General features: G+C 34.4%; 2 protein-coding genes across 2 annotated transcripts in view; one reads left to right on the plus strand and one right to left on the minus strand.

Moving 5' to 3' along the window:
• Positions 1-13,418, plus strand: LOC121380985. The gene is made up of 6 exons (XM_041510045.1): positions 1-140; positions 1,499-1,569; positions 3,304-3,392; positions 7,268-7,368; positions 11,110-11,897; positions 12,720-13,418. Exons 1-6 carry the CDS (start codon positions 90-92, stop codon positions 12,808-12,810), a joined length of 1,191 nt encoding a protein of 396 aa, XP_041365979.1. The 5' UTR covers positions 1-89; the 3' UTR covers positions 12,811-13,418.
• The window catches only part of LOC121380984, a 16,108-nt gene continuing 13,855 nt past the window's right edge, over positions 13,309-15,561 (minus strand). The window contains exons 13-14 of the mRNA XM_041510044.1: positions 15,328-15,474; positions 13,309-15,006 (exon numbers count right to left, since the gene is read on the minus strand). Of these exons, the coding sequence (XP_041365978.1) occupies positions 14,761-15,006; positions 15,328-15,474 (393 nt within the window). The 3' untranslated portion in view covers positions 13,309-14,760. The remainder of the gene's footprint in view (positions 15,007-15,327; positions 15,475-15,561) is intronic.

A 15,561-nucleotide genomic window follows, 5' to 3' on the forward strand; every position in this document is an offset into this window, starting at 1 on the left:
TGGTTACAATTTATTGCTGCCTGGCATCCCCTTTGGTTACATCTTGTGTTATTGTCTTACTTAAATTATAAACGTTTTTATCATAAGTAATGTCTTTTAAAAGGGAAGGCAATGATAAGCATCTTCTTAATATTTTAAGAGTTAGTATCCAAGATAATGTTATAACTCAATTGTCTCCTTGATTGTAGGCTACTTTTAATCTTTATTAAAGCAGCAATCTCGCTTTTCAGAATAGATCTAATTGTGTTCTTTTCGCTTTTTAGTAGGCCTAGGTTTTATTTACTAAATAGGTGATGTTTGAGTAAAATTTGAAAAACAAATTGAACTTTGGCTACAATACTTACAAAGTTAATTGTTAACAATATGCAATGATAACAAAAACATACAAGTTTATTGAAACTTAAGTAAAACTTTATCAGGAGGTGAAATTGCAACTTTAATATAATATATTTTAAGTTTTTAAGTTTTAATACAGATCTATATAGTGACATCTCAAGACCGGACCCTCAGTAAACAAGAATTTCTTTAAAAAATTGACGTTTTACAGAGTCCCTTTTTAAAAACCAGGACAGAACCTAATCGATCTAATCCGAATTCCTGTAAAAAAAAATGGACATTTGTCTTGGTCCCAATGGTGTCCGGTTCAGAGGGGTTTCACTGTACAACTACACTTCAAATGTGCCTGGTTTGAAGCATCAGAATTAAAACTTCTCAGACCTAAATATACATTTACATGCAAGTTTATTGGGTGGCATTTGTGGGGTGGGATGAAATTTGTATAACAAAAATATCTTTATTATCAGTTTAACTAATACTAAGTCACACTGTTAAGCATTTTTTAAATATTGCCCTATGACCAGTTGTGGTACCGTACATCAGAAGTTGTCATATTGCACTGCACTGTTCTTTTTATAGATGAAGGAAAATGCATATTAAAGATCCCTTGAGCACTTCTTTTTGAAAAGAGCAGGACAACTTGCCACAAAACCAACTCGCCCCACACAGTTTAGTCAACTCATGTCATTACCATTTTCTTAATTAATATGCCAATATTTTAAACAATAATGTGCATTAAATATTGTTGAATATGCACACCAGTCGGAATCTAAAATCCTTTCCTGATCATTCGTTTAAGGAAATAAGGGACAAACTCACAAACGTCATAAAAATAGGCTTGACAGTTTATTGTAATAGATTAATACTTATCCGATATTAAGATCTCCCCAATATAAAACCATTTAATAAGTGATCATAATAGTGGAGTTTCACTGTAATATTAATAAATAAAATGACACCAAAGTTGTAGAAATCCATTTTTAATTTTGACACAATTATTTACGGACAGTAAAGTTGGGGGCGAGTTGACCAGCATGGCTGCATGCCCCTCGTTCTCTCTCTCACTCTCTGTCTTAATTGTGTGCAGAATCTAAATGTTACAATAACAGTTTTATAATTGTATATATGTTATTGTTATTATTTTTACAATTTTCTTTTGAAGCAAAGGCGTATTAAAGATCTTCTGGCTGATGACATTCCACAAGATGAGGCTACACTTCTTAGTAACGGCAGGTTTGTGTCCCGTAAAACCAGGGCTCAAAATGGCCTGTGGCCAAGATGCTAAAAGCGACCAATGTCCTGTTTGGGTGACTTAAATATTTAAAAAATAATAGTCGCCCAAATAATATTTTCTTTAGAGCTATAACAGACGAGCCACTATTAATATTTGTATTCCACATTAAAATCTTGGTTGTGGTTCGCTTACCATAATTTGCCAACATGCATTGTTATTTTTGGGGCCACCATCACCATATTTTTGGGCCAATTTCGAACCCTGTACAAATATATATATATCTCTTTAAACAAGGCATGGCTACCCCCCGCCTGTTACTGACCATGGTCGGGCTGCTGGTGCTCCCTTGCACCTGCCAGTGCAGGTGGTCCCTCCTTCCCACCCCCACTGGACAGAGGAGCCGACGTGACCAGGCATGGCTAACTCTGACACTCGCCAGTTGCAAAGTTTAAAAGCAGATGGCATATTGTATTTTAATTTGGTGAAAAAATTGGATGTATTAATTGAGGGCGGGATTTAGCTCAGTTGGTTGAGTGCTCGCTTGAGGTGTTGGCATCATAGGATCGAACCACCTCTGTGGATCCATTCGGCTGATTGTTGTTGTTTTTCTCGTTCCAACCAGTGCAAATGACGTTGTATGTGCTTTCCTGTCTGTGCAAAAGTGCATATAAAAAATCCCTTGCTGCATTAGGAAAAATTTAGCGGGTTTCCTTTGAGGACTACAAGCTAGAATTACCAAGTCTTTGACATCCAATAGCCAATGATTAATTAATCAATATTATCCGGTGGTGTCGTTAACCAAAACAAACTTCTTTTTTTGTTGTTTTAATTGATATTTTAATTACAAAGACTAAGTAACTGGGTATCTGTAAAATTTGGAAGTTTAATAGATAATTTAACAAATATTTCTGCTGGTCGACCCAGAGTTATCCCTGCAAAACTTAATTTCACATGCTCTAGGATTTTAATATTTGAAGGTAGAATGCTGTTGCTTGGTTCAAATGAGTTAAGCAGTTTTGACATAGCTAGCCCAGAGGTACATGCATATATAGCATGCCTCACCCTAGTTTAAATCCTGTTAGGATTTAAGACAGCCCAATGCATAGGTCACTCAACAAAATTAATTGAAGGCCTGTACAGACTTTTTTTTTTTAACAGTAATTCTTTGCTAGTGTCATAGTATTTTATCATGTTTTGATCACAGAACTTTGATTTTTTTTTTTGTTGTATTTATGAAAACTACTGAAATGCAAATTCGAGTAGAATTCGTTACACATTGGTTTGTAATGATACTTGTCTTTTTGCTCGCAGCTCTAAATTATTTAAATTACCAAGTTTAAGAACATGCCACACCTTACACCTTGTTTTGGGTTTGTTTGGTGTGTGTGTGTGGTGGGGGGTTACCATATTTAAAGGTAAAAAGTATGTATATGCAAGACAATTTTTTATTCTGATGTCACTTTTGATTAAAACAAGGTATATCATTTTGTCTCAGACTATTTAGTTGGTACATGTACTGGTAATGTTTCATTACCAAGAAAAATTGTAAATATCAAATTGTCTTAGAGAATCTTACTTCGAAATATATAACATTGTGCATATATATATGCTAACTGACCAAATATTCATAGTGGGAAATTTAAATGATTTCTGGTTTGTTCTGAATGTTATAATTATTGTTCTTAAATATCGTACTGTACTGTACTGGTACTTGTTTTTTTTTTTTTAAATAGACTTGCATGTACTGTGTGTTCCAGTCGCCCAGTCTTTGACACCGTGAATATGCTTACAATTCATCGCCATGGAAAAAAACATATAGCAAGTAAGTGTATTTTTAAATAGGACATCATTTGTCATTAAATATTAATGGAAATTTAAAACCAAAAATATTCTTCACTTTGTGCTTTAAACATGTGATGTTATATTTACACTCACAAAAGACAATCCTCATCCCTCCTCTCCCCCCCCCCCCCCCCCCAAAAAAAAAGAAGAAGAAGAAAATACATATCAGATTAATAGAATTATTCTCTTCAACTAACTTGTACGTTTGAAAATGAGTTCATTAAAAACAACTTGTGTAACCTGTTACGTAAACTGTTTATTTGTCATTCTGCGGTAGTCTTTTATTTGAAGTGTAGAGGTGGGATTTAGCTCAGTCAGTTGAGTGTTTGCTTGAGGTGCTTGTGTCACAGGATCGAACCACCTCGGTGGGTCCATTCAACTGATTGTGTTTTTCTCATTCCAACCAGTGCACCACAAGTGGTCAAAGGCTGTGGTAAGTGCTTTTTATGTCTCTGGGGAAATGCATGTAAAATATCCCTTGCTGCATTAGAAAAATGTAGCGGGTTTCCTCTGATGACTACGTGTGAGCATTATCAAATGTTTGACATCAAATAGCCAATTTTTAATTAATCAATGTGCTCTAGTGGTGTTGTTAAACAAAACAAACTGTAACTTTTACTTTATTTGAAGTGTGATATGTTACAGGATCAGTTTACTTATGGGAACTTACTGGGTTCTTTCCTGTTCCAATCAGTGCTCCAGGGCTTGAACTTAACAACGGCACCGACAGCAATTGCCGTTGAGATATAAATTGCTGTAAGTAGAGGGCATCACCGACGGCACTGTTGTGCCATCAGTAAAGTTCCTCAACAATGGCAAAATGTATACACCTGATGTATATTAACTGCCAATATGTAACATTTGCATGCTTGAAATGTCTACATACAACAAAATAACCTTTCAGTCATGTTTATTTGCTGCAAATGTCACTTTAAAAACATTTTGCCATACGCAGGCTCAAAATTGCCGTCGGTGGGCCGTTTCACCCATGACAATTCTATTAAAAATTGCCGTGGGAGACAAATTCTTAAGTTCGAGCCCTGGTGCTCCACAATTGGTATATCAAGGGTCATGGTACTTTCTGTTGAAATGTAGCCAGCAAAATGGATGGGTTTTTTTTTCACCTAAAGTTGGGTCGTGGGCCTGTAGCACAAATGACAGTGGGTTCCCCTTCCCAGAATATATATTTTGCAGCACACACACCCCTCACGGAGAGGGGAAAAATAAATGTTAATCACCACGGGGCCCCCTGAAGTGGGGGGCCCGTAGCACGTGCTACTAGGATAAACTGGCTCTGTCGGTCCATTGTTTTACTTTGGCACAAGACTAAAAAGTATGTATGTTATGTCATTTGCAGTGGCCAATTGAGCATTGTGTAGATCTTGGCCAGATTCATTTCAGTGATGCCAAAAAATACTAATTATTACAACATTTTCATCTTAACACAACAACTATCAGTTATTTCAATATATTGTGTTTTTAATTAACATATTCGGTTGTTTTGTTTAAATTTTATTACTGGAAGTTGTAATATAATTTTGATAACGAAATATTACAATCCAAACCCAAGTGTATAATTCAGAACATGATGAAATATTGCAAAATGTACACATAAATGTTCATTTAGACTATAAATCTATCAAACTAATTCTCTCCTTTCTCCTGGGAACCTTGGGAGAAGTCAGTTATCCCGAGTACTTGGCCACAGACCACAATTAATTATGCTATATCTTTCTATATAGCGTAAGTGCTATCTAGCACTTTTATTAAAGAGAGGGTAAACTCAAATAAGAGCCTTATGTGTTGGAAAGATGCATACCCAGACCACCAATACATACTGACGCTTTAACAAATGAAAAATGCGTAATTTTAGAGTTAATCAAAAAACATGATTATTCCTGCTAACTGGGGGCAGCCATTTTGTTTTGTTTTAGTGATGTCTGGTGGAAAAGCTTGGGGCGAAGTGACGTCAGCTCCATCCAAATCCTCTAAGCACAGTGTAAACAAACGCTCTAATTTACGACAAGGCACATCACTTTTATCAACTTGACTTGTAAAACAACATAAATGACTTGATAGTATAATAAACTATTTAACTAAATATATTTCAGTTTGCATCAATAGAACGAAATGGAGTTATAGTATTTTTATCTTTCAAAAAATCCGAAGAATTTTTTTTAATTATAATTAGGCCTATTGATGGGGTACGTTCGAGCAAAAATGACCACTCACGATACCCAAGTGATAATTTTCTTTTCTTTGGAACTACGTAATTGGTCAGTTTTGTGATTTTAGATGGGGAAAGTCTACTTAATAAAGCGTTTTACAGAATTACTTACAGTAATAAAGCAGGACGGCTGATAATGTCTATTACAATTTGAGGGGTGTCCGCGCAGCTATCAAACAATACTTGGTGATCTTAATAAAAGAGGCACGTCTTTTTAGTGTGTCTAGACACAGTGTCTGGGGACCGTCTAAATATACACCTGCCAATCAGGAACCACAGGTACAGGCCACGGAAAGAAAAGACCAATTAACAAAGAAAACACTCCGATTATTATTTCAGTACATGGGTTAATTTATGTACAAAACATAATACAGTTATTTCAACACTTTGACAATGGTTGTTTATTTTGTATTGAAAAATAATATATACTTGTTGCTGGCTTACTGGGATGGATATTAATATAGAATATTGCGATGCATCTGCAAAAATCAGGTATGTTTTGTTTCTTCGGTTCAAACACTAATTCCTGACGTGACATGTTAGGTATTACGTAACCACCAGCTCGCCAGAGGGCGTATTCACTGGGATGGTACAAAATGGCTGCGCCCGTTATATATAATAGCCATCAGATTTAACCATTTTATTAATTAACAATACGATTATACTTGTTGATATTAAGCAATAATGTGCATTATATATCGTTGAATATGCATACCAGGCCAAATGTCTTAATTGTCCCTTCCTTTAATATTAGTAGGCCCATGGATTTTGGTATGCACCTTTTCCTGCCTGAGGGCAACATAACTCTTTCTCCCAGGATATTAGTTTAAACAAACACACCCACTAAACCTGGCCAAAGTACACCCATTTTACACAAAAAGGACTACTTTTGCATGGGCCAGAATTAACACAAAAAGTCTTCAGTGTCAAGTTACACGCTTACAAACTACATGCTTTCCCCCTTCAACTTCAGTCTAATGATTGCCACTTCAAAGCTGTCTGTCATGAAATAATCACAGTGAAACAGCAAACTACATGTGCACTGCACATTGTGCAGATATATTTCCAGATTTTAGTCAGCCAAATGGGAAGATAACTGTGATTTGAGGCCCCACTTGCTCAGTTCTAGATTAGGTTCTGATAAAAGATGCCTTGTTTACTAATAGAAAGCCACTGAATGGATAATGTGCTTAGCTATCATTAACCAAATATCCCTTTACTTTCAGTGACTTATGCATCAGATGTAACACCATGGAGAAAACATTTATCAAACTCAATTTAATATTGTTTGTAGTTAACTTGATTCACATATCACAATCATTTTGTCGAAAAGTGCAACTGTGTATCAGTATGTTCATGCTATTTTCTAAACCATGTATCACAGTCATCATACAGTTGACACCTATTAAGTTTATTGACCAACGATAAACAATGTCATGGTGCTGTTAAACAGTATTTGAAGTTTCCTTTATGTATTGTACTGCATAACAGATTGATGATACGGAAAAATTCAAGGTATTTTTTCAAAACTCCAGGCTTAGAATCGGATCATGTCACATTTGTTTCAGATTTTGTGAAAAGTGTAACCTGTGTGGCAGTGTAAAAACAAACAGTCCTTTCCTTTTTAGGTATGCTTCACAAAGAGAGAGAAAAGCAAGAATTGAAGAATCTCATCATAAAACGTAAACATGAACAGTTTCTAAAAGATGGAACAACCAATATTCAACAGGTACATTTCAATTTTTCACTTGTTTTGTAAATATTTCAACCATTAATAACGTGTCCATTATAATTAATTCATAATAAGAATAATATAAAATATTATTTTAAAACAAGTTCCCAGCCTCTTAGAGTTCACAGAAACAATATTTTCCAGTACCATGACATCAACAGCACAATATGACAAAATTACAGAACTAAAAGTCTGTTTCCATTATCATGTACATGTAATACAATCCACCTACCATGATTATCAAAAACAACGTTTCCATGGAGATCCACTGATCACAAGGCATGGAACTGAAAAAGTGTTTTCCATAGAATTTAAAATTCTAAGTCCTAGTTCACACTTTAATATGAAACTGAGATAAATGCATTCCTGATAGACAAATGTTTCAGCCAGTGCTCCACAACTGGTGTAACAAAGGCCGTTGTATATACTATCCTGTCTTTTGACAGTGGGATGGTGCATATAAAAGATCCCTTACTGCTAATCAAAAAGAGTAGCCCATGAAGTGGTGACAGCGGGTTTCCTCAATAGATGTATGGGCCTTAACCATATGTCTGATGCCATATAACCATAAATAAAACATTTCTTTCTTTTTTTTCCCTGATAAACAAAGGTTAAAGAGAATAACCTGAGTTTGTAGCAATTAAAATAGACAATGGACTAAGCTACTCTTATGTAAACCGTCTGGTAATAAAACATTTTAATATGTCATTAACTATAATACAAAGCAAGACAATTTAAGTACCTATTTATTGCAATTTTATTAATTAAACATGCCAAAATTTTTTTAAATTATTGCTATGAAAACTCACAATAATTGCTGAGTGATTTCCCCATTTTTAGTCCATTAGACTACTAGAGGACAACTACATACATACACCATTAGAAGATAAAATCCATGGGAATATAAACAGATAATAATGCTTTGCACTCATGGGGTGCAATTGCAGAAAAAAATATTTGAAAAATAAAAGTGTTCTGAATTCAATGAGTTTGTTGTTTTTTAAAAGCAAATTATTTGCAGTATACAATTCCAAATTTGTTTCATCATCATTCTGATAGTTTTTTAGAAATTCTATTGAATCTGGAGTAACATTTTATGAGAAAATATCAAGAAGAAATGTACGTTACCTCAGCAGTATGTTTATTCACACTCTACATGATGGAAAAGTCATTGGGTAATATAAGGTGTATATATCTTTTAATATACATAAGAATATAACTTTCAATAAAAACTCTTCAACATCCTTCTAAGGTCTTGCATATTGTTGTTCCTATGAGATAAAAATTAAAGGAAAAAGTAACTTTATATGAAAAACACCTCATGTATAAACCAGTATATCTTGCAAAATCCGGAAAAGTTTTTATGGAAACGCCACATGCATTACAAAAATATTATTGACAACATTCTTATTTGCAGAAACCATAAACATTGAAACCACAAACCTGCAACATTTTAGCAAACAAGAAATTCAAAATGATGAAGTGTTATAAAATATAACGTACATTTCAGTATTATTTCCATATAATCGTAAATGCAAACTCCAAAGTTAAAGTAACCATATAACTATCAACATAATCCAAGCATGAATCATAAATGATGTAATTATTTACTAGCACATTATCTACCTGAAATATTGTTTTACCTGTGTAGCATATGAAATATTTGGATTTTGAAGGGTTGTTGATATAGTGCATAAAATAATTTGCATCTTTACGAAAATGCATATTAATTCCAGATAAAATTGAAACTTTAACCATATTTTTAAGAATAAGTAAATGAAATGTAACATAACTAATATCTGGAAACATAAATCTATGCTCTCACTCCGTTAAAAACCCTATATTCTAACAAAGAAATATCCGTTACAGATGTCAAATCTCCGTTACCGTATACCTTACCTGCAATATTCTTTACACATCATACCAAACTGAACGAATTATCTGAATGTTACCAAAGATAGTACAATCCACAAGTCATTTTGGTCTTGTGTCAGTCCAATAATGTAGGTCTTCTTTTGTCTTCGTGTAGACCACAGTAGGATGGAGTGTTACAGATGTTTGATTCCAATAAGCAGCTTGGATTTCTTCCACACTCCTACAGTTATAGTTCTCTGCAAAGTCCATGTGAACTACAGCATGGTGAACAGGGAGTTTTTGCTTTAGCAAACGAATTTGTTCATACTGGGTTCTCATCCTAGAAACATGGTCTGTGAATTCCTTTGTTTGGTGAATTAGGTAGGTCATGAAGTCTTCCTTTGTTTTGGTGATTGGACTACCTTCATTACCATCTTTTTCTTTCCCCTTTGCTCTATGACACGTTTCCATGCTTCATAGCTCACATTGGAATTACTAATACCATCACAAATTTTTTCAATTAACGAATTTTCTGAATATTTCTCTGGCTACTATTTTTATGCACAGTTTTCTATAAAATACGTCATGAACAATGTCTAAGGTACAATGTGGATGGTGCTTTAAACTTTTAAATATTGTTTCATAACATCGCTGTCATAATGTGCATAACTGAAGAAAAATCTGTTTATCTACACATTTTATATTTGAAGCACTGCTAGTCACGAACATTTCGTTCTTATTTCTACTCTTTAGAAATAAACAACTTTCAAGGTAATACAAAGAAAATAATATGTTTTTCTGAATTTATGGCATTTTGATTAAAATACTAATAATTGAAAGGTGTTCTTAAAGCAGTAATTTGTAATTTTTACTGTCATATATGAGAATATCAACTTTAGACAACGAAAATTTCATAGAAACTGGTGACAACCATACTTGGTCTAACGGAGAACAAATAGATGCATTTAGGGTATAGATTTGTATTGTATTTTACAGTCCAGCGCTATTGTGATATACCAATGAATGAAATCTTCTTAATTATATTCGATTTTTATAAAATTTAATTGGTTGAATTTAGAGTTGTGTAACTGGCGACAGTCACGAACATTTCAAAATCACATGTTTCATAGCCTATAGCGCTGCGATCTCAATGGTTTCCGTTGACCTACTACTGTAAATATTAATAACTTTATGTATTGAAATGATACACAAACATTTTAATGAAAACAATTTCATGACTTTTGAGAAAGTATGTGGCGACCTTATTTGCACCCCATTATTGAGTTAACACGTTTGGCTTCTCTACTCCATGCAGTTTATCCATCCTGGCAAATGTACCAATGCCAATTAAGATACTTTATCTATATGGTACATGTCAAGTCCAATGATGTATCTTAATGATAGAATGCTGGTCCAAGGTGTGATGGGTCATAGGATCAATCCCCTTTGGAGGGCCTATTAGCTTTTCTGGATCTATGTCCCAGATGGCACCAAATGACTGGTTAATAGTATATTCCGTCATGTGTTTGGGGAAGTGCAATAAAAGATCTGGTAGCTATGTAGCAGCAATGTGTAACCTCTCTCACTCTAGAACAAGTGTTAGTTACAGTAACTGTCGAATCCCAGAGTGCATACATTAAAACATTTCTCTCTGTCCAAATGTGGGTTGTTGTTTTTTTTGGGGGGGGGGTGTTAAATTGGTATGCTTGCTTTTAATAAAAAAAAATAAAAAATAGCCTATTGGATTACAAGATTCCTTCCTATATTTATTAGTTTCCTTAGTGTCTTGTGAGAAATTTAGCTTATTGAATATTTACAGTGAAAACTGGCAATAAATACATGTTGTACAGTATTGTAAGTTAATGTTGTTTTTTCTTAATATAGGCTTCAGCAAATCACAAGGGATTTGGGTGCAGTTTGCCCTATGATCCTCGGGTGAAAAAACACAAACTAAAGCCATACGACAGGAAACCAACATTAAATTTAAGTGAAACTTACTCTGCACCAACTGGGCTGGTTTCTTTTCTAGGTATGGGAACAGTTCCTGAAGTTTCTCATCCAGAAAATCAGTTTAAAGAAAAAACAATTATTAAAAATGGCAACCTGTCACCACATGCAACCGATACAGTTAGTGGGAGTACTTTACCTGGTAACAGAGACATGAAAAAGTGTGTAACTGTACCACTTGAAAAGAAACATGCAGCCAAGAAGAAATCTGTTGTTCAAAGCAAGAAAAGCAAATTGCTTGAGATGATAACAATGCAGCAAGAAGGACCTGTTAAACATTCTAGTCAGTTGAGTAAAATATTTAAAACACCTGAAGATGACAAATCTACCAGTATACATGTAGTTGATCGGCCTTACAGAAGCAAAAAGGATAGACAATTGGTTTTTCATGCAGATTCCAAAACAGAAACAATAGCATTTAATAAGGAACATTCTCTGATTAAAATTAGTTTGAAAAAATCCATTGTAAACAAGAATTCATTTGTTCCAAGTGGAAATGTGAAGAAATTTCAGGTTAAGACAGACAGTTGTGATGATAAATTACGGACAATACCATCATGCCAACAGTCAGGAGAGTCACAGTGTCAAAAAACACATCTTGAAGAATCTAGTGCAAGTAAAAAGGAAGAGAAAACGGATCATGGAAAGCGTTGGCAGTTGGGAGGGTGAGTTTCAGATGATACTTCAATGTTTTAGTTTTGTTTGTTTTTAGAATGGATTATTATAGTCATGAGGAAAAACATTAAGAGCAGGGCTCGAACTCCAGATTTTTGTCTCCCACAGCAATTTTTAAAAGAATTGCCAATGGTGAAATAGCTCATGACATATATTGAGTCTGCCGATAGTAATATTTTGAAAGTGACATTTGCAGCAAATAAACATGACTGAAAGGTTATTTTGCTGTATGAAGACATATTTCAAATGTGCAATTGTTAAATATTGGCACCAGGTTTATACATTTTGCATTGTTGAGCTTTACTGACACAAATGTGCTGTCCGTAATGCTCTCTACGTACAGTAATTTACATTGACGGCAATTGCCATCAGTGCTGTCATCAAGTTGACGCCCTGAAAGAGAAATTGCTTACTGTAACCTGGCCCCTTGCTTGTAAAACATTTGGACTCTACATTGAAAGACTAATGAGTCTGAGACTAATGAGTCTGAGACTTTAACTATATGACAACACCATACAAATTGTATGCATGTAACATTATTAGATATTGAGTCTAGACTCTAGATGTTTTATATACATGGGCCTTGATAATCCAAATATTGTACTAAGCAGGCTGCTTTTTGAGAGGCCAGTTTCATGTTATTCTTTTCGATGGCAGCTTATGTTTCACTGGTCTGGAATTTCATATGAATTGTATTTATTTCCAAAAGGCAGTGCATTTGCAAATTCATCATACAAACTATTTGGTTATAATAGCTTGTATCTACACTGACATTTAATTTTAAACTACTAAAATTTGTTGTTATATTACAGATCAGGATGGAAGCGAGATTGGGATGGGAAATGGATCAAGGAAGAAGAAGCAGAATTTGACTCTGATGAGGAACCACCAGAGTTATTGTGACAGCACTAGTTGTGATGATCATCAGCATTATTTTGACACAATTATGATGACAGAATCATTAGTTATTATGAAGGATAAGATAATTGGGTCATCAGACTCAAATGAATATAGGGTTCGAACTTAAGAATTTGTCTCCCACAGCAACTGGGGTTTTTAAATTGCCATGGGTGAAATGACCCACCGAGAGCAATTTTTAAATTAGTAACTTTCGCAACAAATAAACATGACTGAAAAGTTATTTTCATGAAGACAAATTTCAAATGTACAAATGTTATGCACTGGCAGATAATGTACATTTTGCCATCATTGAGCTTTACCGATGGCACTTTTATGTTGTTGGTGATGCTCCCGATTTACGGCAATTTATATCCCAGCAATGGCAGTTGCTGTCGTTGCCATCATTACATTCGAGCCCTGTGAATATCCAATCTTTTATTGCAGATAGAAATACCAATTATCAGTTGAAACAATTTTGTAACAGAACACAACACTGTGACAGTAATTTATTAATATGGCACTTTTGCCAGTTTTAATATTTTTACATCAATTGTGTACAACTGAAAATTCTTTCTCTCAAAGAAACATAAAATAAAAGTTGATGCGTGGTATTAACATTGTATACAGTGTCAATTTATTTACAAGAAACAAATATTAAATTAAAACTTTGCAACAAAATAATTTATTACCAGGGATAGAAACTAATACAGGCCCACTCATCCCAGGTGAGTCAAATAGCTTGAGATGAGTACAAATTACAGAAGATCTATGTATTCCATTGTGATTGTTATGCAGGCATACTTATCTTTACATTTTCAGGATCAACCACAGATGATGCACATCCTGTCTGTAACATAGTTCAAGGGAACATTTTGTTCAGTATCGCATCGTGATTCCATACACAAATTTCATAAATCTATTGCCACACAATTATAGGACATTAAATAGTAGTTGCTCTCAATTTTCAACTGATCACCAACTGTCACAAATCAAATTTTAAAAACAAAATGTCTTTCTCACACCCCCCTCCCCTCCTTCTGAGTTTTAATAAAATGTGAGTACAGGAGGGAGGGGTTTGTGTTAAAATCCACCCCTCTCCACTCCGTGAATTGTCCTTTTGTTTTTAAATAGTTTTTTTTTCAGGAAGCATGACTCGAAACCCACTAGACATTTCGCTCACAAGTGAGCTTAATTTCCTGCACAGTGCCTGAATAATAAGGGAACTAGTGTTTTTTTCACAGACTAATTACTTTTCTAGGCTACTAGTCCCCCCAGGCAAATGGAATATTTCAATTTCTACCCCTGATTACATTAGTAGTACATATATAACTTATTCTGTACACAAACATGACAAAAAAGGGTGAAATTATTTAGTAAATCATTCATAAAGTTATAAATATTTTCTATGTTCTTGATTGCATTTCACTTTAATGCATGGATATAATTTAAATAAATGTCTGTCAACCAGCAACACATATTTCTTATTGGGTCTTTTATTAAAAATAACCCGTCACTGATATGGTCGAAGCAACATTTGTGAATCATTGTATTTAACACCAAGAAATTAATAAATTCCATTTCTAGCATTGAGTTGAAACACCATTTGTCAATTAGACTCATCAGATAACTTAATTTTGGATTGAGGGCACAAATATAAATATGGTTAATACTGAAAAATGTTCTCCCCAAGCTATTTGGGAAGCTGGGTGTATGTTGTCTGATCAGAGTTTCTGAATCAGAGATACACTTAAATAGAATATTTGAAGGGTAGGTGGGTGTGGTGTCTGTGGATGGCATACCCCAACCTCCAATGGTTTTGTCAACTAGTCTGTGTTATAACTTAAAGCTACACTGCACTTCGTGTCAACCATAAGGAATTTGCTGTAACATAAACACTTTTTTGCAAAGATATTTGGGTTGCAGCAATCCCAGAATTAGTTTAAAAGAAAGGTCTTAGTACAGTCTTCGAGGGTAGAGTTTTTGTGGCGATTCCGGTGAACCTATCTTTGGTTTCCATGCTCGCAGTGAAGCCTCGGGAGCTATCCATGTGGGAGAACCATCCGAGTCGGGCGAACCTGGTCTCAACAGTTTCCGGTTGTACGTTATTTTACCATGGCGATGCAAGCCATCATGAACTCGATCACCCTGACTTCCCTGACTGTGGTCCAGATAGTCCAGAATATCCATGTTTTCAGTCATCTAAAAGAGATGAATCATTCTATAAATCATTCATAATAAAGGTCTTAATACTGAAATGAAATAGAAATTTATGGATGAAAATTACATTGGGCTCATTGGGAGCTTTTCAACTGAAAACAAGAATAAATCTTTTACTTGAACCTGATGATTATCTACTTTGGTCTTTTAAAACAAGAACCTTCAATGTGAACATGATTTTATTTTAAAAGATAAGCCACTCGCAATGTTTTGCAAATAAAATATTTGTTCACAACATGGATAAAAAGCATAATCATCTGGAACTTATCTACATTCCAATTTTAAAGCGATTCCTTATTTTACCTCTGTTTCAGTTATGAGTGAATGGTCAGATGTTTTATCTCCATTTGGCCACACATCGTCCTGAAATAGCAATGCATCCTTGTAGAAATCTCCATGAAACCTTGGCATGAATTCAGGATGTTGTTGATACTCTGTCACAACAGCTGTCTGCAAATAATGAAAACAAATTTCACAAGTTGATGTAATGTTACTTGTATGTTAGACCTAAGTTACACACATATATGTAAAAATTTA

This window comes from Gigantopelta aegis, chromosome 9 (assembly GCF_016097555.1).
Source record: "Gigantopelta aegis isolate Gae_Host chromosome 9, Gae_host_genome, whole genome shotgun sequence".
Classification (NCBI taxonomy): Eukaryota; Metazoa; Mollusca; class Gastropoda; order Neomphalida; family Peltospiridae; genus Gigantopelta; species Gigantopelta aegis.

Excerpts from the sequence above, each read along its gene's own strand:
- LOC121380985 (XM_041510045.1), top strand. The coding sequence starts at position 90 with ATGTCTTTTAAAAGGGAAGGCAATGATAAGCATCTTCTTAATATTTTA. Across the intron at positions 141-1,498 it reads ATCTTCTTAATATTTTAAGA|CAAAGGCGTATTAAAGATCT; the intron begins GTTAGTATCCAA and ends TTTCTTTTGAAG. Across the intron at positions 1,570-3,303 it reads ACACTTCTTAGTAACGGCAG|ACTTGCATGTACTGTGTGTT; the intron begins GTTTGTGTCCCG and ends TTTTTTAAATAG.